Source organism: Ceratosolen solmsi, unplaced genomic scaffold (genome assembly GCF_000503995.2).
Source record: "Ceratosolen solmsi marchali unplaced genomic scaffold, CerSol_1.0 scaffold57, whole genome shotgun sequence".
In the NCBI taxonomy this organism is placed as follows: domain Eukaryota; kingdom Metazoa; phylum Arthropoda; class Insecta; order Hymenoptera; family Agaonidae; genus Ceratosolen; species Ceratosolen solmsi.
In genome coordinates, this window is record NW_011948427.1 from 1,641,055 (window position 1) to 1,662,484 (window position 21,430).

General features: G+C 24.9%; 3 protein-coding genes across 3 annotated transcripts; 1 reads left to right on the plus strand and 2 right to left on the minus strand.

The window, feature by feature from the left end:
• Positions 1–283: 283 nt before the first annotated feature.
• Positions 284–5,939, minus strand: LOC105363412 (glycosyltransferase-like protein LARGE1; the record flags this gene model as incomplete). The annotated part of the gene is made up of 10 exons (XM_011501094.1): positions 5,786–5,939; positions 5,574–5,698; positions 5,321–5,507; positions 4,491–5,035; positions 4,266–4,415; positions 3,881–4,183; positions 3,584–3,780; positions 3,232–3,504; positions 495–587; positions 284–410 (listed from the first exon to the last, which is right to left on the minus strand). Coding segments are annotated over exons 1-10 (2,079 nt in total), but the record flags the coding sequence as incomplete, so codon positions are not given.
• A 444-nt stretch (positions 5,940–6,383) lies between these two features.
• tex (THO complex 3 homolog tex) lies at positions 6,384–7,714 on the plus strand. The gene is made up of 2 exons (XM_011501095.1): positions 6,384–6,742; positions 6,881–7,714. Exons 1-2 carry the CDS (start codon positions 6,560–6,562, stop codon positions 7,664–7,666), a joined length of 969 nt encoding a protein of 322 aa, XP_011499397.1. The 5' UTR covers positions 6,384–6,559; the 3' UTR covers positions 7,667–7,714.
• A 1,612-nt stretch (positions 7,715–9,326) lies between these two features.
• On the minus strand, positions 9,327–21,402 carry Tmem131 (Transmembrane protein 131). Its single transcript, XM_011501096.1, has 24 exons — positions 21,070–21,402; positions 20,423–20,487; positions 19,956–19,984; positions 19,542–19,607; positions 19,320–19,443; positions 19,021–19,134; positions 18,803–18,925; positions 18,564–18,727; positions 18,223–18,409; positions 18,026–18,134; positions 17,687–17,946; positions 17,194–17,610; positions 16,931–17,119; positions 16,041–16,269; positions 15,580–15,961; positions 15,177–15,389; positions 14,955–15,094; positions 13,979–14,416; positions 12,507–13,363; positions 11,562–11,886; positions 10,862–11,265; positions 9,976–10,180; positions 9,711–9,898; positions 9,327–9,563 (listed from the first exon to the last, which is right to left on the minus strand). Exons 1-24 carry the CDS (start codon positions 21,161–21,163, stop codon positions 9,474–9,476), a joined length of 5,412 nt encoding a protein of 1,803 aa, XP_011499398.1. The 5' UTR covers positions 21,164–21,402; the 3' UTR covers positions 9,327–9,473.
• Positions 21,403–21,430: the final 28 nt, after the last annotated feature.

Genomic DNA, 21,430 nt, shown 5'->3' on the forward strand with positions numbered 1-21,430 from the left:
TTATTGTAAATAAATTAAATTTTAATTAAATTTTCCTTCCTTCAAATAAAAAATTTACCTAATTTTTATTAATACTAAATATAAAATATTCTTGCTTAATCTTGAATAACTTTCAAATAAATTTTTAATTTAATAATAAATAAAATTAATTTAAAAAAAAAACAATTACAATTTAATTTTTTCAATATATGTATATCATCTGTAAAATAAATATTTGGTTTAAAAATATATTAAAGAATAATTATTTATAAGAAAATTATTAATTCTAAAATATAACAGATTTTTTATTTGTAATATTCTGAAGAATTTTATCATCCTTAGTAAATATTTTTTTAAGATTCATCATCGCCATATTTCCTAACTTCTTGAGCAAATCCTTTACAAACGTGTCTTTCAATTCCTTCAAACACCTATAATAACAATATATACTCAATTAACATATAGGTTTTATGAAATAAAAATCGTTTAATTATATCTTTGAATATAAAAAAAACCTTCTGTAGGCAGGATTTGTTCTGAATTTTCCAATATCGCGACTCGGTGCATGTGGTCGGTGTATAATAAATGTATCGGGCAAAACGATGTATCTTAAAAAAAATATAAATTCAAAAATTGAAACAAATCAATATTGTATTAAATTAATGGTGTTAGCAATTGCATTATTAGTGAAAAACATACATCTTTATTTTGTCACATTCAGTTATTGAAAGTGATAGTATGATATCACATAATGATATATAAATAATAATAGGAAAAGAAAGCAAGAGACAAAGAGTAATCTAACGCAAACTAATTCCAATATTATAATAGAAAAATTATATATTGAAATAAATTCAAATTAACATGAAAGTAAAGAGAATGTTTAAAAATCATTATAAATAATCAATAAAGAAAAACAGAAAATAGAGGTGAATGCAGAAAAATTATCAATTAAAACAATTAAAAGACGGTTCTCAAAAAAAGTGATATGATATCAAAGAAAAAATTGATATTAAACATAAAAAACAAAAATATTAATGTTTATATAATAAAAAAATAATAGTAAAAAAAATGCATGCAAAGAAAAAAGTAGACATGAAATAAAGACAAAAGAGGGTCTTGTAGAGAAATTAGACAAAACAGATTTTGTTTTTTATGAGCAATGCCTTGAAGACATGGTTACATACAAACTCTTCCTGACCGGACCTAACCACTACAGATTGTGGCTGATGGTAAAAAATAAAAAAGATAAAAAAAATAAACTGGAAAAAGGTCGTCCTGGGGTTGAGGGATTGGGAAAGGGGCGATATATTTAAAGATTCGGTAGTTCCGTAAGCTACTAGTAGAATAAGACCGCATCTCTACCATCAGGGTACAAGCCCTTTTATTATGATTATTATATTTATTTCAAATGAAAATTATATAATTAATAGTAATAAATAATAAAGAACTACGCGCGAGCGTGCGTGTTTGTATGAAATTTTGAATTTTGTTACCAATAAGGATCAGTACGTAACAAAAAACAAATAGTACTGATAAACATTACTTAGGAAATGAATTTGATATGAAAAGTTTAAATCTCATAAAAATACACATGTAAAATAAAATGAACAGTGTAGATTTAATTAAAAAATAAAATAAAAATTAATAGATTGACAACATGTATAATAAAAACTAAAGTGAACAAAGGCATCAATAATTTTAAAATATGAAAATCTAAGTTTAAAACACTATGTATTTTAGAGAAGACAAAATATTTTAAAATATTTTGGAAAGAACAAGTGATTGATCAATTTAGACAATACATAACTAAGTATAGATATGTACAGCAAAGGAATATTGCACAGATGCAGATAAAATAGTAAAAATGTGGGATGAAAAATATAAAATAACGTTTATAAATTATTTTAAAAGACAGTCGAAAAAATCAAGATAATACAAAGCAACGGATTGAGAAATGTTTAAAAGTATAAAATAAGGAGAAAAACTAGAATAAATAAAAGTTAAAAGAATAGAAAATAAGAAAAATAGAAACACCGAAAAAAGTTAAAAGAAGAAGATAGTGTTATTAAAATTGCTAATATAATATAAAAGATAATGTAAAAATAAAAAAATAAGATAAGTATAAGTAATATAAATAAGTATAAATTATAGATAAATATAAGTTATTATAGATGAATCTTCTAACATTGAAAAATATAAAATTAAATAATAATACATATAATTCTTATATATATATAGCTATACAATCCATTTATATATGACATAATAAGTATTAAGAAATACGTTTACTTTTAAAAATTTATTTATATGAATACTATTATTAAATTTACTATTATGAATACTTTATTATTTCTTCTATATTTCTCTTTCTTTATTTATCTATGTCTCTTCGTATTGTACGTCCATACATATATAAACAAATATTACAATATTTAATAAATATTACCAATTATAACATTTATTTTTCATTTCATAAAATACATTTATAAATTTAAAAATTCTTTAGTAAATATGATGGTTCTAATTATCTAAAGTTTTTGTTATAAGATTAATACCTTGTATTTTCTTATATATAGTTCAAGTGTCATCGAAATAAAATTTATATATTTTTAATTATATAATTTATAATTTTAATATTTCCAAACGTAATTAAATTCACATAGTAGTCTCAAATATATATAATGCATTTATGCATTATTAAAATATTATTTCTAATTATATTTCATTTAGAATAATCTATTAAAAAATAATTATTTTCTGAATATTTTATATATTTTCAATTATATACTTAAATTGTTAAAATTAATATATTCAATGACTATAGACAAAAATTAAATACGAACAATTAAATATAGACAACAACAAAATGAAAAATTAAAAACTATATGTAAATAATAGCGAATATGTTAAAAATTGATTATTATTTGTCAAATAAATTTTTTTATATAATAATTCAAATATTAAAATATGTTACTAACAAAGTTATTTAATTTAAGAGTGTAAAATGCCTAGAGTTTAAAAATGGAATATATTAGGTCTCTATAATTAACATATTTATACAAATTATATAATTAGTATAGTAATGGTAATGAACTATATAAATAATAATATCAAATTATTTTGTATTAAATAACTTAAAGATGATAGTAACTTTATTCCATTGTAACAAATAAATTAATAAATATAATTAATAAATAACACTGTCAGACTATTAGCATTATCTAAATAATTATATTTTATCACACTTACTTATATCCTAAAGCTGTTAAATGTGTTATGTAAGACACTTTATTCCAACCAAATCCAATAAATCTTGTATCATAAACGGGGGATGATCTCGAGACAACGATATAAGGTTCAAAATCGGGTTCCCAAGAGATTTCATAAGGCTCGGTTGCATTTTTGTATAATGTAAAATTGGTTGGAGCATGACCTTGAGACCATACATGATAACGAAACGTATATAAAATACCATGATTCAAATAGCTTAAAACTTCTGTTTTTGATAATGGAAAACTAAATCTTTACAAAATAAAAAAATTATTATGAAATTGATTTCCAAATTGATTGCTAAATTTTGCAATTATGTGATTTCTTTTACCTATATCTTTGAGTCTCAAAGGCAGGTACAACAAGGGCAACATGATGAGATTCTGTTAAATTTTGTTGAATAATATAATTCATTAAATTTTTATATAAACCAATTTGAGGTAAAAAATCAATATCTAATTGAAAAATGTATGGCAACGTTATATAAGTCATAGCAACATTTCTCAAATAATTAACAGGATAAAATTCCTATAATATAAATTATATACTTATGTGTAGGCTTACAATAAACTATAATAATATATCATGTGAGAAAAAATAATGCAATAATCAAGATGAAATTTTTTACCCCTTCTTTGTAAACAATATGATAAGCAATATTTCTTCTATGCCTTAAATCTGGAGAGTTATGAACAAAATCTAGAAAACTTTGTACTTCAGCATCAGTCAAATAAAGAGCAATACTTATTACCCCTGGCCAATGTTTAGATAATTCTTCCAACAATACCATTCTGTCAATACTGCATTGAGTAGCAAGAAAAACATCAACAGGATTAATAACATTGTATTCAAATTCAAGATAGAAAGTATGAGTTCTATATATAATATTTCCTTCTTCTTTAAATTTAAAACATGGATCCATCTCATTATTCTAAAATGATATAATCACATAAATCTTTTTTAAAAATATACTTTTTTTTTTAATTTCAAAATTTAACATAGTGTTCATTTACTTGACTTGATGCCCTATTCATATCACAACCGAATAATCTTCGTCTTAGTAAATTACCATCGAGTTCTAAAAATATTTGATGCATTTGTTTAAAATCAAGTGTATATTTGTTCTTAACATTTTGTTTTCTTGGTGAATTCCAATGAATTGCCTAAATATACATTATTTTAATTTTTAAATGAGCATTAATTTTAAATAATAAATAAAAAGAATTTCTATTGCTTACATTTATCTTCTCAGCAGTATTATAACACATTTCACTTAGTGCATGATCGCTTAGTTGAACATTCCATGTACAATTTATTATATAAATAAATTGTGGATTATTTTTAATAACTGCATTAATAATATCTTGATCTGCTAAACTTGTTTCTAAAATGTCCTTTAAGACAGTTACAGTAGTACTTCTCCATAATTTTGTAAATTTTTTTTCCCGTAAATGTTGTAAATCCATTAGCATTACACCAGTATTAAAACCTTTACCTAATGCTGGCCATGGATGTATACTGAATAAAGATGGTATTATATACCAATTACTTTGATTTTCAACTAATCCTAAAACTTGTTCTTCATTAAAATTTTTAAATAAACTCCAAAGTAGCGATATGTCATTAAGAATTGTCACATCTGTATCTAATACTAATATTTTGCTTTCCTGTATTATATCTGGAAGAACAAGCTTCAATAATCCATATACTCCTGAATAATGCTTATTTGGAATCCATGAAACTTGTGGAATCCATTCTTCACTTTTATAGAACGATATTACAACTGAAAGTAACATTAGTTGTGACTAAATTATTTGTCTAATTAAATGAACTTTAATATATTTATTTCAATATTAAATATGATTTTGATCAATTAACATTATAATTTACACTTTCTTAATTTCAAATCATCATAATTATCAGTAGATAAATAGTTATTAATTTTTGAAAATTATAAAATTAAAATTATTAAGGTCAAATCTAAAATTTGTCAAATCAAAATTCAATTTTAAATACTTAAAATTATTTTGTGACTGAACTCTCAAAATATTTTAAAGTTTTATCTTACCATGTGGTATATTCCAAGTATTAAATAATATATTAAGGGTTTGTAAAGCAATTTCATCTACTAATAAGTGAAAATGTAAAGGCTTAGTACGATAAAATAAAATGGATTTTACAGTAGTTACAAGAGTAACTGTCGAATTATAACCTGCACATACTATTGCAATATGAATTGTTGAACAATCTTTTACCTAAGAATAATAAATGTAATAAATAAGAAATAAAAAATTGTTATTATTCAACAATCTAATACTTACTTTTGTATGACTGATAAAAGATTCTTTATCATTTAATGTAGAATAATAAAAAGTCTTTTGTAATTCCTTATTTCTTGATAAATCTAAATTATTTGAAATTATATATGGATTTTTTATAATTGGAGCTAAAATGTAAAAGGAAAAATTAATCAAATGTTATTAGTTATGAAAGCAAAATCAAATATATTATACATATTTATTTAAATACTTACCATTTATTGAGAGATACAAACAAAATACTATTGAAATAAACAATAGTATACAAAGCCATCCTACCCATGGTCGAACCATTCTAGTTTGCCATGCATATTTTGCAATATGAGTTATGATTCAATGTAAATATATAAAAAGGCTAAATAAATTACTATAGTATATATAAAATATCTTACTGTATTTTAGAAAGATAATAATAATCTATTAAGATAACTTGGTATCTTTCAAAGAAATGAAACTGAAATATATAAACATCCTTACTAACAGACGATAATATCATAACCTTTTATCATTTATGAAGAATAATTAACTTAACAATCATAACACATATTTTATAATGAAAAATTAATTTTCTAATTATCCTTTTCAATACTATTCATGCACGATCAAGATGAAGTATCGCTTGATTATATTATATCATAAGTTTTTATTGTGCATATTATAACAGCACAATATATAATCAGCGCTCATACACATTACCAACTAAAAGTACAGCGTTATCAAATGTAAAAAATCTCAATACATGGTTAGTAGTGATCGACTTTTAATTTATTTAAAATTTTATAAATTAACTAATAAGTATGAGATTTTAATTGAAGCAATATTTCAATTAAAAAATAAATTTTCATGTTAAAACTTTAAATTGAATTTTTATTTGAAGCTTCAAGTTTCAACTGTTTGGTCTAAATTCCCAAGTGCCCGCTCAATTTATGTAAGTTTCAAATTCTGAAATCTGCGATCAGAAACAAGCTTGTCAAAAGGATAAAAAAAATATGGCACCGCAAAGTAGCGTGGATGATTTGATAACTTATTTCAAAACCCATAATAAAGTTCGTGAGCATCAAAGTCATACAGCAAAAGTTCATAGTGTTGGGTGGAATTGCGATGGAAAACTTTTAGCATCGGGTTCTTTCGACAAATGCGTTTGCATATTTTCACTTTCACAAGATCGCTTAGTAAGTTTTAACCTTAATTCATTATTAAGATCAATTATCATGATTTAAATTTATCATAAAACATGTCATTTCATTGTCAATATCATTATTATTAAACAATTCTTTAATATTATCAAGAAGTTATTATTTTTATTTTAGAAACAAGAAACGACATTTCGAGGACACGGTGGTAGTGTAGATCAATTGTGTTGGCATGCATTCAATCCTGAACTTTTGTCAACTGCAAGTGGAGATAAAACGGTACGAATTTGGGATACAAGGTCTCAGAAATGTACAGCAAACATTAGTACGAAAGGAGAAAACATAAATATTTCATGGTCACCAGATGGTAATACTATTGCTGTAGGGAATAAAGAAGATTTAGTAACATTTATTGATGCTAGAGCTATGAAAATAAAAGTTGAAGAACAATTTAATTTTGAAGTAAACGAAATATCTTGGAACAAAGATTCTGATACATTCTATTTAACAAATGGACAAGGTTGTGTACATATTTTAAGCTACCCAAATTTGGAACTTTTACATGTTATTAAAGCTCATCCAGGAACATGTATTTGTATTGAATTTGATCCAACTGGTCGGTATTTTGCAACTGGTTCGGCCGATGCTCTTGTTTCTTTGTGGGATGCTGATGAATTGTGTTGTTTAAGGACATTTTCTCGATTAGATTGGCCAGTAAGAACTATTTCTTTTTCACATGATGGTAAATTGTTGGCAGCTGCATCAGAGGATTTAGTTATAGATATTGGCGAAGTCGAATCTGGTGAAAAAGTGACTGATATACCAGTTGAAGCAGCTACATTTACAGTTGCTTGGCATCCAAAACAATACTTACTTGCCTATGCATGTGACGATAAAGATAATTATGATAGAAAAAGAGATGCAGGTAGTTTAAAAGTCTTTGGATTTCCCAATGAAAATTAATTATTAAATTATTTGTCATATGTCAAGTAGAAGCATATATTTTTTATTACAAATTTAATCACTTTAAATTGATAATAAAAATATTTTAATAATTCCTTAATTTATAAATAATATTTTTATTGCTTTACTTTACTTTATAAATATATACTTAGTATTTAAGGAATTTTATAAAATAATATATATGGGAAACTATTTGTAAGCTTTTTTGTTTGTATATGCTTCGTTACTATGGATATGTAATGTGTCAACATTAATCTTTCATGTAAGAATGACTTTACTCTAATACTTGAATACTTTAAATCTTACTTTATTTTATCTGACCTTTATAATGACTACTGAACAACGAGAAACAATTAATTTTAAATTAGAAAATCACTTATCATCTGGTGATTACACAAAGAAAGAAATTAAAAAAGAAATTAATAAATGTACAAAAATATCAATGGAAAGTCATGTTGCTAATGAAGGAGAAGATAAAATAAATATAGAAACAAATTCAGAAATTGCTGACAATGAATCGGTATATGAAGAATCTTTTTACTCTGATCATTCTGACGAAGAAACAGAATTGGCAACCATAACACGTTACTCTTCAATGATGGAAATGCCATTGTTCAAATTCACAAGAATTCAATCCAATGTAACTAAAGAAAATATATTAAATTTCAATAAATTAGCTTCGGCATCAAATATTTCTGATAAATCTGATTTATTAGAAGACAAAGTTAAATATTTAAGTCTTCATGAAGTACAAACAAAAAATATGCGATCTCAGTCAATCCGAAAGAATATGAGTTTTACTAATGAACAAATAATGAAAATTGAACATGATAATGAGCTTTTGTTAAAAAAAATAATGTCTCAACAAAGTCCACAGAAAATAAAAAAACCACCTGTTCAAACAAAATTGTGTAGTAATGCAATAAATCGAAAAAAATTTCAAAAAAGGATTGAAGAGGATAATATTGTAAGTTATTTATATGAAAATATTTTCTTATTCATATTTAATGAGGAAATATAAATCTAATGTTTGATTTAATAAAAAATATTGATATTTAGGTGCTGCTTAGAAGATTACAACATGCAAAATCTTGTGTAATTATATCAACTAAAATACCTGGCTATAGAAGGATATATTTATGATTTTTAATTAAAATAAATATTCTAAAATGTTTCATATAATATGACTCGGATTAAAACGACTAATAAATATAAAATCAATTGCTTTTTAAATGATTCTCGTTTATTATTAAGAATATTTACAACTACTCAGATGTAACTTTACATAATAAATTTTATATTTAATAAAGTATTTAAATCTTTTATTACAAAGCTCAGTATTTATAATTTTTCAAAAAGCACATTTATAAATAAGTAATTTAATTGTAAAAAAAGTTATTCAAATACTAAAATAAATTTAAAATGATTAAATACAATTTAATTTTTTATAAATTAAGAAAATTAATTTAGTTATAAATGAGAAAAAATTATTCTTGAAAGAACTATCATAAATTTTATTGAAATAATTTTAATACTTCTTTTAAAACATAGAAATTTTAAAAACCTTTATTTTTGTCTACAATATAATTAAAATGTTTAGAAATTAAGTCAAAGATATTCTTAATAAATGTTATTTGTCGATTTTGTTTTGTGTAAATCACATGGAAAACAAAAAAGGTAAATATTTGATATCACAAACATTTGGTGCGCCACTTTTAAGACTCTTGTTATAGAATCTTTCAAAAAAATCATCGAAAATGAAGCAAATTTTATCACAAAATATCAATGAGTATCATTGATGACTTAGTCATTCCTTTTGCTTTGAAGTCCAAATATCCGACGAAGATGGTGTCCATATTGTACTTAATGATCGGAATGGATCAAAACCGGAACGCTCCTGTATTAAAAACATTTATTATATTGATGTGTTTATAAAGATTTCATAAAATTAAATTAATAATTATTACTCTAATATCAAAGCATTATCAGAAACATCCTATTATATATAAACAAAATATTTATGCCAGTACAAAATAAATCTTACTTGAATACTTAGTTCTTTTGATGGTGACAATGGAGCAGGATGCAAAGTTAACGATGGCGTTGGTGCACCCCATGGAGCAGCAGCCCATACACCACCTGTATTTATTCCCCAAACACCACTTCTTTCTTCTCCAACTGCTCCACGAGTATATAATGGTTCCCAATTAGTTTCTACAGTAACCCAGTTATCTACAATTGACATACAATTGATATTATTCCGAAAAAATCAGTAAGGCATTACATAATGTACGAGAAATAAAACAAACCCTTTATAGTATCTGGTAAATTTGAAATTTTCTCACCAGCCTTTGACGTGTCTAATTGTAACACTGTATTCTCAGAAATTAAATTAAGCATGTAATTACTATCGTTCCAAAGCTTGCAATGAGAATTATCCTCTGTATTTTCCAATTCGAGAAGTGGTTCATCAGTTTCTGGAAGATCATCATATGGCACTAGCTCTGGTTCATACTAAAATAATTATAATTATTATTAAAATACAATTTTATTCAATTTAATAATATATTTTTCCTTTGTATTTCCGTTTAATTTTAGTGAATTGCTGTACAAATATTTTGGTAATTAATTAAATTGTTAATTAAATAAATTTTTTAATTTCTTACATCATTAAAAAAAAGTATAAACCAAATAAAACTTAAGACTTATATTAATAAAGTTAATATAAGTTAATATAATATATATTACTTATATTAATACTTATATTAACTTATATTAATTATTATTCTACTTAGTACAGCAGAACAATAATTATTTGTTATAATAGACAATTTTTAATGATAGTTGGATTATTTCATGAATTAAACTTCAATTATTATTTTGTAACTATATTTGCTAAATATAATTCTCAGCAACTTTCTTCAAAAATGAAATAGTATAATTCAAACAACGCTATATAAATATAAACTAGATGAAATATTAAAATATATATGAAAGTAAGAAATTTATGATTGAAAATATAAAAAAAATATGTGTAAATTATTTTATATCAATTAAGTAAGTTTTCGAACTATTCATATTTTTATTTCAAAATCTGAAATTTTCAACATAATCTTGTTTTACTATATTAAATAACTATAGCAATTTCTAATTTATAAACTAAATATTTTCAAGTTAAGGTGTAATACAACTTACTGGTGGTTCATTGAATGTGTTTACAAAATAACTATTTAAATGACTATTTGAGTGCATTCCAAAAATTTCTGAATTACTAAAAGCTTCATTTTTATCATTGAATGTATTAGTCGATTTTACGTTAAATTTATACTCGTTAGAAGTTAAATCTTGAATTGTTTCATGTTTCGTTGATTCTGTACTTTCAACATCAAAAGATCCAGATACAGAATATGAATTTTCTTTATGTGATTTATTACTGTAATTCGAAAAGGGCGAAAGATTTTCCTGATTTCGTGCAACGACATCGCTAAACTTCGCTCGATTTTCACCCCAGCATACGGACGGAGCTGGTGGTAATGAAGAAGAAACTGTTGCATATAAGGGTCTGATTTCTTCTCTTTGAAGAGTATTCCCATTACTCACTAAAACAAAATTATATTGTATTTTATTAATACTCATTTAAATGTTGTTCTTATGAAAAACTATTTATTTAAATAATCTAATTGTGTAAAAAAGAAAAACAAGAATATAAACATTTTGACCTTTACTATTAATAAGAATAGGTATAAAATTAATTAAAACTTAAATAAATATATTTTGTTTTTACAGTATTTTTCAATCGTTAAAAAATTTGTATACTAAACTTTATTTTTCTATTAATTGTGTATTAATGACAAGGAAATCAAAAAGGACATATATAAAATTTAAATATACACACCTTTCGATTGATTTTTTTCAGCACTACGTCGTTTTTGTGAGCTTTTCTCTTTTCGTGGAAGATTTTGCTTTTGACGAGGTAATTTATATGATGATTCGGCATTGAGTCGTGTCAAATGATGCTTACCTCCAGAACGTGTAATACTCATCCTCCATCTATTTGGATTATCCTGCTTCTCTTTATCATAATCATCATCGTCACAATCTCCTTCGTAATTATCTTTATAGTCTAAAGATGGCATAGTAGGAATAGTTTGTGATTTAGGCTTCTTTGTTGTACATTTTCTCTGCACTTTTTCGATCTTATCGCAAGTATTTTCACAATCCTAGAACAATTAAACATGATAAAGTAAAAATAAATTATGCGTTTAGCAAGTAAACTGTAAAAGCCTTCCAAATGAATTAATTTATTGAAATAATTGATTTATATTATATATAAATATATATATAAATATATAAATTTTAGCTGTATTACAATATTTTAATTTATTTGTAAGCTTCTTTAATTTAAATGGTATTTCATTAGTTATTATAAAAGAAGAATAATTCCATAGATATGCAATAAAAAACTTTTAAAAACTAATAAAATTTATATATAAAGTATTGAACGTGTCAAAACTTGATATCTAAAATCATATAAAATATAAATGTAACTTTGATTTTTCTAGGATTAGTGATTTAAAGGAAACATCGATACATAATAAAATTAAATAGCTTACCATCGGTGCATTAAAATACATTTTTTAATAAAGACAAAATATTTTTTAACCTAATATTGGTACAATTTAACTTTGGAAAGCTAATATTCAAAAATATAATGAATTAATTATTCAAAGACTAATATTAAATTTCATGAGTCAATACTATTTATTGAACAATACTCAACATCAGTACTAAGATTGTAAGTAAGTTAAAATTTTTTTATTAACAATAAAGATGTAATTACCTTATATGCATTATCTTCTTGAATAGAGCTCTCAGTTGTAGTGGAGGAAGTCTCTTCTTCGGAATATTGCATGACTTTTTGACTAGTATTGACATCATACTTTCTAAAAGCATGATGATTATTATTAGTATTGATGTTACCACCGACGTTATCGTTAGACTGCTTTCTTTTGCTCGTATCATTCTTGACATCTTTTAAGGCAACACTCGTAAGCACACTACTTGTATCTACTTGAACCTCGTGATCTATAAACTTTACTTCTTCATCCCTCGACGTACTATAAGACTTACCCTTCCTATTCGTTATAGGGCTTGACTTGATTAACGAAGAATTCTTTTTATCCGCTATTTGAATATCAACCACACCAATATCCGATGCTGCGGTCGTAGATTCTGACATGATATCTTGTGCATTACAACGCTTATTGCTTCGCTTTTTTGAGCAGCTTGAGCTGTCTACAGTTAACGGGGCAACATCCAGACATCGCCTTAACGAAGGTGTATCTTTGGATTCCGTATCGATTCTAAATCTACGTTCCTCTTCAAGAGACCAATCAGGTATCTTGATCCCTTTGTTTACCTCCTTTTCCTTATTGCGCTTAACATTCATAAGACTCCAATCAGGTAACGAGTCGTCCTTCTTACTGAGTTTGTTACCAAACGATCTATTATTGTCATCTACCAAAGCCATTAATTTTTCTTTGTTGTGTTGATGGCTGCTTGTTTGTAAGGAGTGCTGTTGAATCGAAGATGAATGGGACAATAATCTCAAGTCTAGTGGAGGTTGAGTTGGATTACCCCGAGACATGCTTACTAAAGCACCTCTTAAAATACGATCGGCTTCCAGAAAAGCGGTGGCTAATAAATAAAATAATAAACTTCAACTTTACAACGAAACAATAATTTTTTCAATGATACAAATATTTTTTCTTAGATAAATGTTTAATATTTATTGTAATTTAATTTCTTATTTGATTATTGTTTATTTTAATTATTATTTAAGAAATTAAATTATATACTGATAAAAAACAATTTTTTCACTTTAGTTTTAAACAGGTTTATTGAATCTGTCATTAAATATATATATTTAATACTCTTTAGAAACTAAAATAAGTAAAAATATCTAATTGCTTTGTATTGCTACAACTTCTTAACAACGTAAAATCAAAGCAACAAATACTTCATAAAATAACTTTTTTTCACATCTTTCGTATTAGTCTATTAATATTAATCTTAATATTAAGAATGGACAATAAAAACAGCAAATATATAAGCAGTATAGAATTTCACTTTTACATTTTAATTAATCAATCCTGTCATTATTTAAACTCTTGAAAATTAAATTTTCAAATTTTCAAAATTGCTAATCATTAAAAAACGTGCATATATAGTACTATATATTTTATTAAAATTTAATTATTTATGTTTTTATAATTTTATGTAAACACATTTTATAAATATTTGTTAGATTACCTAATACACATACGAACAGTACTAATGTGAGCCCAGTGGCTGTCCACTGGAGTGCATTCTCCCAATTTGGCCGAGCGATCATCATAGCACATGCCTCCAATGCGTGATGTGGTACGGTTGTGAGCAAACTCAATCTAACCATACCATTTGCAAGGTCAATATTTGAGTCGATTTTAGAACCTAAGCTTGTCTGTATAAAAAGATTGCGCTCAATACGCGAAAGTGTGAAATCGGGCGTGAAGGCTATTTCGATTTTCTTCGTGCCATTTGGTTGAAGAGTAAAAGGCTCACAATTAAGTACTTTGAATCCGTAGCCCTCGCAGGCCAGTCCATTTATGTAAAAGGCGTAAACATCGATAGACAGTTCACCCGTATTGCGTGCCATGAATGAACGCTTTACTGTCAGATTGGAAATAGAAGCCTTGCGGGATCGCTCTACTGAAAATTTTTTTATTTTAATTAATAGAGAAACTTAATTGGTTAATTTATTATGACAGTAGTGGTGATGATCTTTGATGACAATAATAATAATGACGATAAAGAGTAATTTTAAATGAATAAAATACATAACAAGTTTAAAATAATTTCTATACTTTTGGTAATTTCTAAAAACTACATATTATACTTGACAAATTAATGAAAAATTTCTAAATTTCTAATTTTCATTTAAATTAAAATTTTTTTGAATCCAAATACTTATTTAGATTTATCTAATATTTTATTGTTTTACTTCAATTAAAAAAATATAACAATTTTGAATTACTAAATATATACATATGTACATACGTATGATTGCATATATTTTATACTCATTTCTATTCCTTTTTATTCCAATAAATGGTTACTAGTTAATAGGAAAAAGTAATTCTACTTATTACATAATTGAAAATTATTTAATCTTTTAGACTTATAGACTATTAGAAAATAATATTGAGACAGATTTTAAGATTTACTATTAAAAATAAAAATAACTTACTTTCACAATCCTTAAGATACTTTTCTGTAAGGTCAAACAATAAAGGTGTTACAGATCCCGGCTTACGATTGCCAAATTTAAATTGTGCTTGAGCTCCGCGACCTACGAGACGTAATACTTCTAAAATGGTCATGTTGTTTCTGAAATACAATTTTTTAATTGTTAATCATTATGCCATTAAATGAATTTATACACATTCTTAATATTATTCTATTAAATTACCTTATATATAAAAGTGCGGACGATAAAGCAGCTAATGAAGGTGTATACGACAGTTGTATTGTTTTTGTTTTATTAGGTTCAAGAACTGTGGGAAGAGAGTGAGGTGCAGAACTAATTCCCCACTGCTCAAAAAAGTCTTTTTCATTCAAAGTGTCTTCTAATTTGAATTCTCCAGGTATAGTAATTGGGCACTCCAAACATATTGGTTTAAAACTAAAAAATATTTAATTATTCAATTGAATAGAGTATAGTAAAAAAAAACTTTTGTTTTGTAATTTTTTTAGAATTTAATATTATTTTTAAGCTTGTATTTAAATATATATATATATATATACATAGATCAAATTTCAATTAAAAGTAATTAAAATTATAATTAATATTAGTGAGATATTAGTGAACTTACTTATTTGGTAGTGAATGAAACAACCTTAATCCTTGGGGATAACTCCAATCCATTACTAAATGGATTAATAATGGATGCAATGTTGGATTATGCAATGTTATATTCTTGTACGAAATTTTTCCAACTTGAGTAAGTGGAAATGAAAGTAAACTTTTATTTTTGATATCTTGAATTTCAATTAAAAGACTGGGCCAATACGGTTTCATATTTACGAAAAATTTGTATCCACGAACTTCGCTAGTATCTAATTGCATTGTTATGTTGTCCCATGAACCACCACTAGTTACATTTAAATATCTATTGTAACGAGTGTTTAGCAGATTTAAATCAGAGTCACGCGTATGAGAAGGTAAACTTAAAGTGTTAAGCCACTGAATTCCAACTGGAATATAAAAATTATTAATTTTAATTCATATCACATTTAAAAAAGCTGATATTTATCTAAAGATAAAAAATTGTACCGCTACTATTTAATATTAAACCAAGATAACAATATTCTTTACAAGTAATCAATGGATCAATTACAATGGAGCCTATATGATTATCACCCTTTGATATAACTGGATATGAAGTAGGCTCCAAAGGAATATATTTTACTCTTTCATCCTTGTGGAGTGGAGCTATAAAAGTAACTTCCATAGATCTTGCAAATGTTGAGTGCACTTTCACTTGTTGTAAACAAATAGAACCCTGAAACAAGATAAAACAGTGCTGTAATACGTACATTTAATTAAAATTAGTTTTAATTAATTTCATAATTAAAATTTATGTACAATGGTTAAATTATAGTCTTAAACTTCTGGTTTAATAATGTATTTTGCTTAATAAGGCATAATAAAAAAATATATAATGAATATTATATTCGAATTTTCAAACCATAAAAAATATACATTATGATACACAATATCTATTATTATTTTGTTTTTCCCATCAAAATTTTAATCTAAAGTTTAATCTGCAAAATTGTGATTTCATTTTAATATTTGATTACAAAATATTTATTTGTTACAGGTATTCGTTCTAGTATAAAAATATTGATAAACAGTTGTAAGTTATAATAAACATTTGAAGTGAAAAAATTTTTATTTTACATTTTTGATACAATTATATATAGATAATAAATAGTATAAAATATTTTTGTTTACATTTAATATTATTAAATAAATTGTTATGATTATTGAATATTATGAAATCGGATATTATGAATATTACGTTCATAGATTCATTATATTAATAATCAAATTAATTTATTGACAAAGAATTTATATTAATAGCATTAATTGCATTAATAGTATTAATTGCAAACAAATAAATTTTAAAAATTATTAACGCTAATTAATAATTAACTTACAGGAAAACAATTTGAGAATGTAACCTTCTTCATAGATATTTTTCCATGTGCAACTCGCATATAAACTGGAACGATTAATCTTTCGTAAGTAGTCTTAACAAATACATCACCAACTATAGTATCTTCTTTAACATAAGGAGTTTTGACTTTAATTTTAAAGATTGCTAAGTAGCCTGGTTTTATATTTTGCTAAAAATAAATGGGAAAAAATGTTGTTAAAATTTAGTAATCTTTGAAAATTAAACTTACTTGGTTAAACCTACATTTCCTGTAACACTACAGAGACTTATATTTTGTACGCCATTACTAAATAATTCAGTAGGCCCACTTTGACAACCCATTAACTCTAAAACGGCTCCAGGCATATTAACTCCCCAACCATGTAATTCTATATTAATTGGATTCTGATTTTCAAGGGCGAATATACCTTCATTTTCTGTGCCACTACTAACAGTGCCAAAATTCATTGTACCTTTATCACTTGCTCTTCCACCTGGTATTATTTTTTGTAATTTGCCATTATAGCTTAGTAATGGAATTTCAGTAATAGAAACATTAGAATGAATTAATATCATTGACTGCAATTGCAAGTTTTGATATTTTTTATCATGAGTTAATGATAGTGTAAATATATTGTCCCTCTGACCAGATTTTAAAATCTTTGGGATAAAATTACTTATCTAGGAAATACAATGACTACATGAGATTTTAAATAAATGTAGAACTATGCATGAATAAAATATTTTTAATTCTTACAGTAAAAAATGATGCAGTCTCAAACGGTAGCGAAATGTTAGTAATAGCTAGAGGTAACTTAAATTTATTAACAACGCTAAAGTTTCGTGGTTGGATAGTATGTGGTGAACAATAATGTGCAGCAGAAGTATTTACTTCAAGGCCACCTTGTAAGACTTCTGCTATCCATGGTATAGCTAGTTTTTGACTAGAACCACCAGGTCCAATACTCTTTATCATTAATTTTCCTTTAAAATGTTTTAAATCCAAACCAGCTTTCCCTTTAAAAAAGTAATCAAAATATTTACGTTGCTATTTTTCATTTAAAATCTTTAATTTTAACATTAATTCAATACATACAATCATACACTAACATTCCAACTTCTATTGGAATTTCTGTATCTCCTGGTATCACAATAGGTTCAAATATAATCTTTAATGCTTTTGATGTTGGTGTACTGATAATATTCTACATAATTAATTAAATTTTTCTATTATATAATTTATCATTATAGTTTGATTAAAATATTAGTTTAATATAAAATTAAACAACTTACTTGCACTTTAACAGGTTTTTTTGCTGAATTTTTTAATGATATTTGATAATGAATTGGTGATTGATGAGATCCTCCTATACCAAAGTTAACAATTCCAGAATCACCGCCCCAATGAAGACCAGCTCCATTAGTTACTTCTATCTCCACAGCCACAATGAGTACTTCAGCACTATTGTTCATTCTGAATCTAAATAAAACAAAACTTATATATACATATAATATGTATATATCTGCATAGATAAATAAATAAACAGATAGCATAATTTTATTTTATACATTAAAAATTATTTATTGTCATTGATTGTATAATGTACTAATATTATGAAAATAAGAAATTTTACCCAATATATGCAGTGTGATTTTTTTCACTAAGGGCATTGAAGTGTAACCTTATTACAGGTTTAGTTTGATAAGGAGGAATTTCCCATAATCCACGAGATCCTTCTACTTCCCCAGTAGGTAATTCCAATTGAAACTCTCTTCCACTACTATAAACTTCTAAAATCTACAAAGTAAAAAGTTATATAAAAAAAAAAAAGAAAATGACTTTAATGGAAATTAATTTTGTATTTATTATTACCTGCATAAATTCAGAATGAGGATTGTGCATGTATATTAATGGAGTAAACGATGCATTTATAGGTAGTTTCACGCCTACTACAGGTCGTAATCGATATGGACTACTTACGCTTATACCTTTTACCTTAAAAAATATAAATTTTTATAATTAAATGTAAATGACTGTTAATTATAATAATATTTGAAAATATATTAATATATATATAGATATATATATACTTGATATTTTACTGTTCCATCAGATGTATGTATGAAGAGGTAACTGTCAATTTCCCCTTCTTCTCGACCTAAAAATACAACATTAAAAGTTGTGTTTCCCAATGGAGGAATAACCTGTAATATTTTATAAAATGATTTTAATATTTTTAATACATATTTATTAAAAAATATTATGTAATATTAATTGAATAAATACTGCTAATAATGATTTTAAAATCTGAGAAAAATACTTAAAATGTGTTTATTAATGATTTCTAAAGTATTGTTATAAATATTAAATTAAAAATTTAATAACTTACTTTGTCTTGAAAAAAAGATGAATGAAAATGTTGTGTATTTCCAGAAATAGAAGAGAGATGAATAGTTCGATTATCATCTTTATTTAACAATGTTACAGTTTCTTGGTGTGGTATACCAAGTTGTCTATTAAAAATATTTTTTATAATTGTATTATATCAGAGTAATTATTAAATATTATTATGAATATTATAATAAATATAAAATAAATATAATAAAATTACCTTTCTTGAAAATCCAGAATACTTGGTTGAAACTTAATATGAAAATTTTCTTCAGATATAGAATCCCTTTAAAAAGTTTATAACATAAATGAAAGTCTTCTCATTATTTATAGAAACTTATATATTATTATGGAAAGTGATAATTATAGAAAACTGAAATCATGAATGATACACAAAAATGGGATTACAGTTAAAATAGATTATTTATTATTTAAATTTATAAAACATTTAATATCATAAACATCATTTAATATTAAATATATACTTTACAATATAATCTATCTGCCATAATGATTCCAAATTTTATATTTGTGTACGTAATATGACAGATTGTATTGTATAAATTGATAAAAAACATAAAACTTTGTAATAGTATTTTTTTTAGGTCATTGTAAGTAAAAACATTATGCTTACCCAGCTCCATGCACTGAATTAGCAAAACCCTAAAATATAAAATATATATGAATATTGTATATCACATGATTAATAAGAAAAGTTTCTCATTCAGTAAGAATCTCAGTAAGATACTTACTCATAAAAGAAAAGGTAAAGGACTTTTGAAATTTATAAAATTCAACCAGAAATCAGTTGTTTTTCATATTGAAAAATTGAAAAAAATGGAGGTTCAATTAGGTTCAATTTATAAGAAATGTATATTTAATTTTTCAGAATAAAAAGAAAATTTATAGATGATGTACAATTTTTATGGTTTTTTAATATTTGAATAAGATGGGCAATATATTACATATAATAAACAATAAGAATAAAGTATAAACTTTTGTACGTGAATGTATCTAATTCTTACATCTGCATTTTAATCAAGCATAAATGAAAACCAAAAAATTAAACTAAGAATCTTGTTAATTGAGTAGTATGCTTACCTTGTTTATTGAAATTGGAATTTTATCTAAAAGATATTGTACATCGTTTTCATCCTGAACAAACGCTGTAAGTATGACAATGTATGACAATATAATTGAAAATATAAAAAATATTTTGTTATAATTTTATATTCAACGAATAACAGTTCTATACTAAATCAAATTATAAATTTTTATATTATTAATATCTTGATTATAATAATATGGAATAAACCACTTGCTGTGAAAGCAGAGAAAACTAGAATAATATTATAATTGACTAAACTATTTGAAAGGAAGTAAAAATAATGAGCATTGATTCGGCTTATCATTAAATTCAATAAAATTAAATAGTATTCAAATCACTTATTAACCCTGGATAAAATATATTTGTATTTTTAATTAATGTAATAACAATTATTAAGAAAAAGGACAAAATAGAAAATATTTAATACAAGTTAATATTAATTAAGGTCCATTTATTAGTTATAAGAATTCAATACAGTTTATTTATTTTTTTTTACTATATCTGAATGTTTAAAGAGCCTAGAGATATAGGAAATATATTCTAATATAGAGAAAAAAAAGTATAATAAGAAATTAAGGGGTATTAAATAGATTATTAATATATAGAGGTAAAGATTAATAAAGTAAGATTAATGACTCACTGTTTTTGTGTTCATGTAAAGACGGATGAATTTGCTTTATCACAGTTAAGAGCGTTAAAAAAAACAAACAACGGCATACTCGTTTTTCGTTCATAATACAGACCTCCCGAGGTTACAGTCGACTGCAACGACAACGACGGAGGCGGGCACTTTTTCTCGCCCCGACAGCTCTTTGCGCCCTTCTCGCCGTTTTATAGACAAGTCTATGTTCTCAAAATGTATTATTTATTTACTCAACTGCGCTACCTTCGTAATTAGCAAGATAAGCGAAGGCTTTGTATTTCTATCTCCCTCCCGCTCTATCTTTCTCTCTATGTCACAAACATACTCGCGCGCACGCGCGCACACATGCATACACACA

What these genes read in the sequence shown, in the direction of transcription:
- tex (XM_011501095.1), top strand. Translation starts at nt 6,560, where the DNA reads ATGGCACCGCAAAGTAGCGTGGATGATTTGATAACTTATTTCAAAACC. An exon ending in CACTTTCACAAGATCGCTTA is followed by an intron (nt 6,743 to 6,880) that starts GTAAGTTTTAAC and finishes TTTTTATTTTAG; the next exon opens with AAACAAGAAACGACATTTCG.
- Tmem131 (XM_011501096.1), bottom strand. Translation starts at nt 21,163, where the DNA reads ATGAACGAAAAACGAGTATGCCGTTGTTTGTTTTTTTTAACGCTCTTA. An exon ending in CATTCTCAAATTGTTTTCCT is followed by an intron (nt 16,270 to 16,930) that starts GTAAGTTAATTA and finishes ATCTTGTTTCAG; the next exon opens with GGTTCTATTTGTTTACAACA. An exon ending in GTATCTTAAGGATTGTGAAA is followed by an intron (nt 14,417 to 14,954) that starts GTAAGTTATTTT and finishes AAAAATTTTCAG; the next exon opens with TAGAGCGATCCCGCAAGGCT.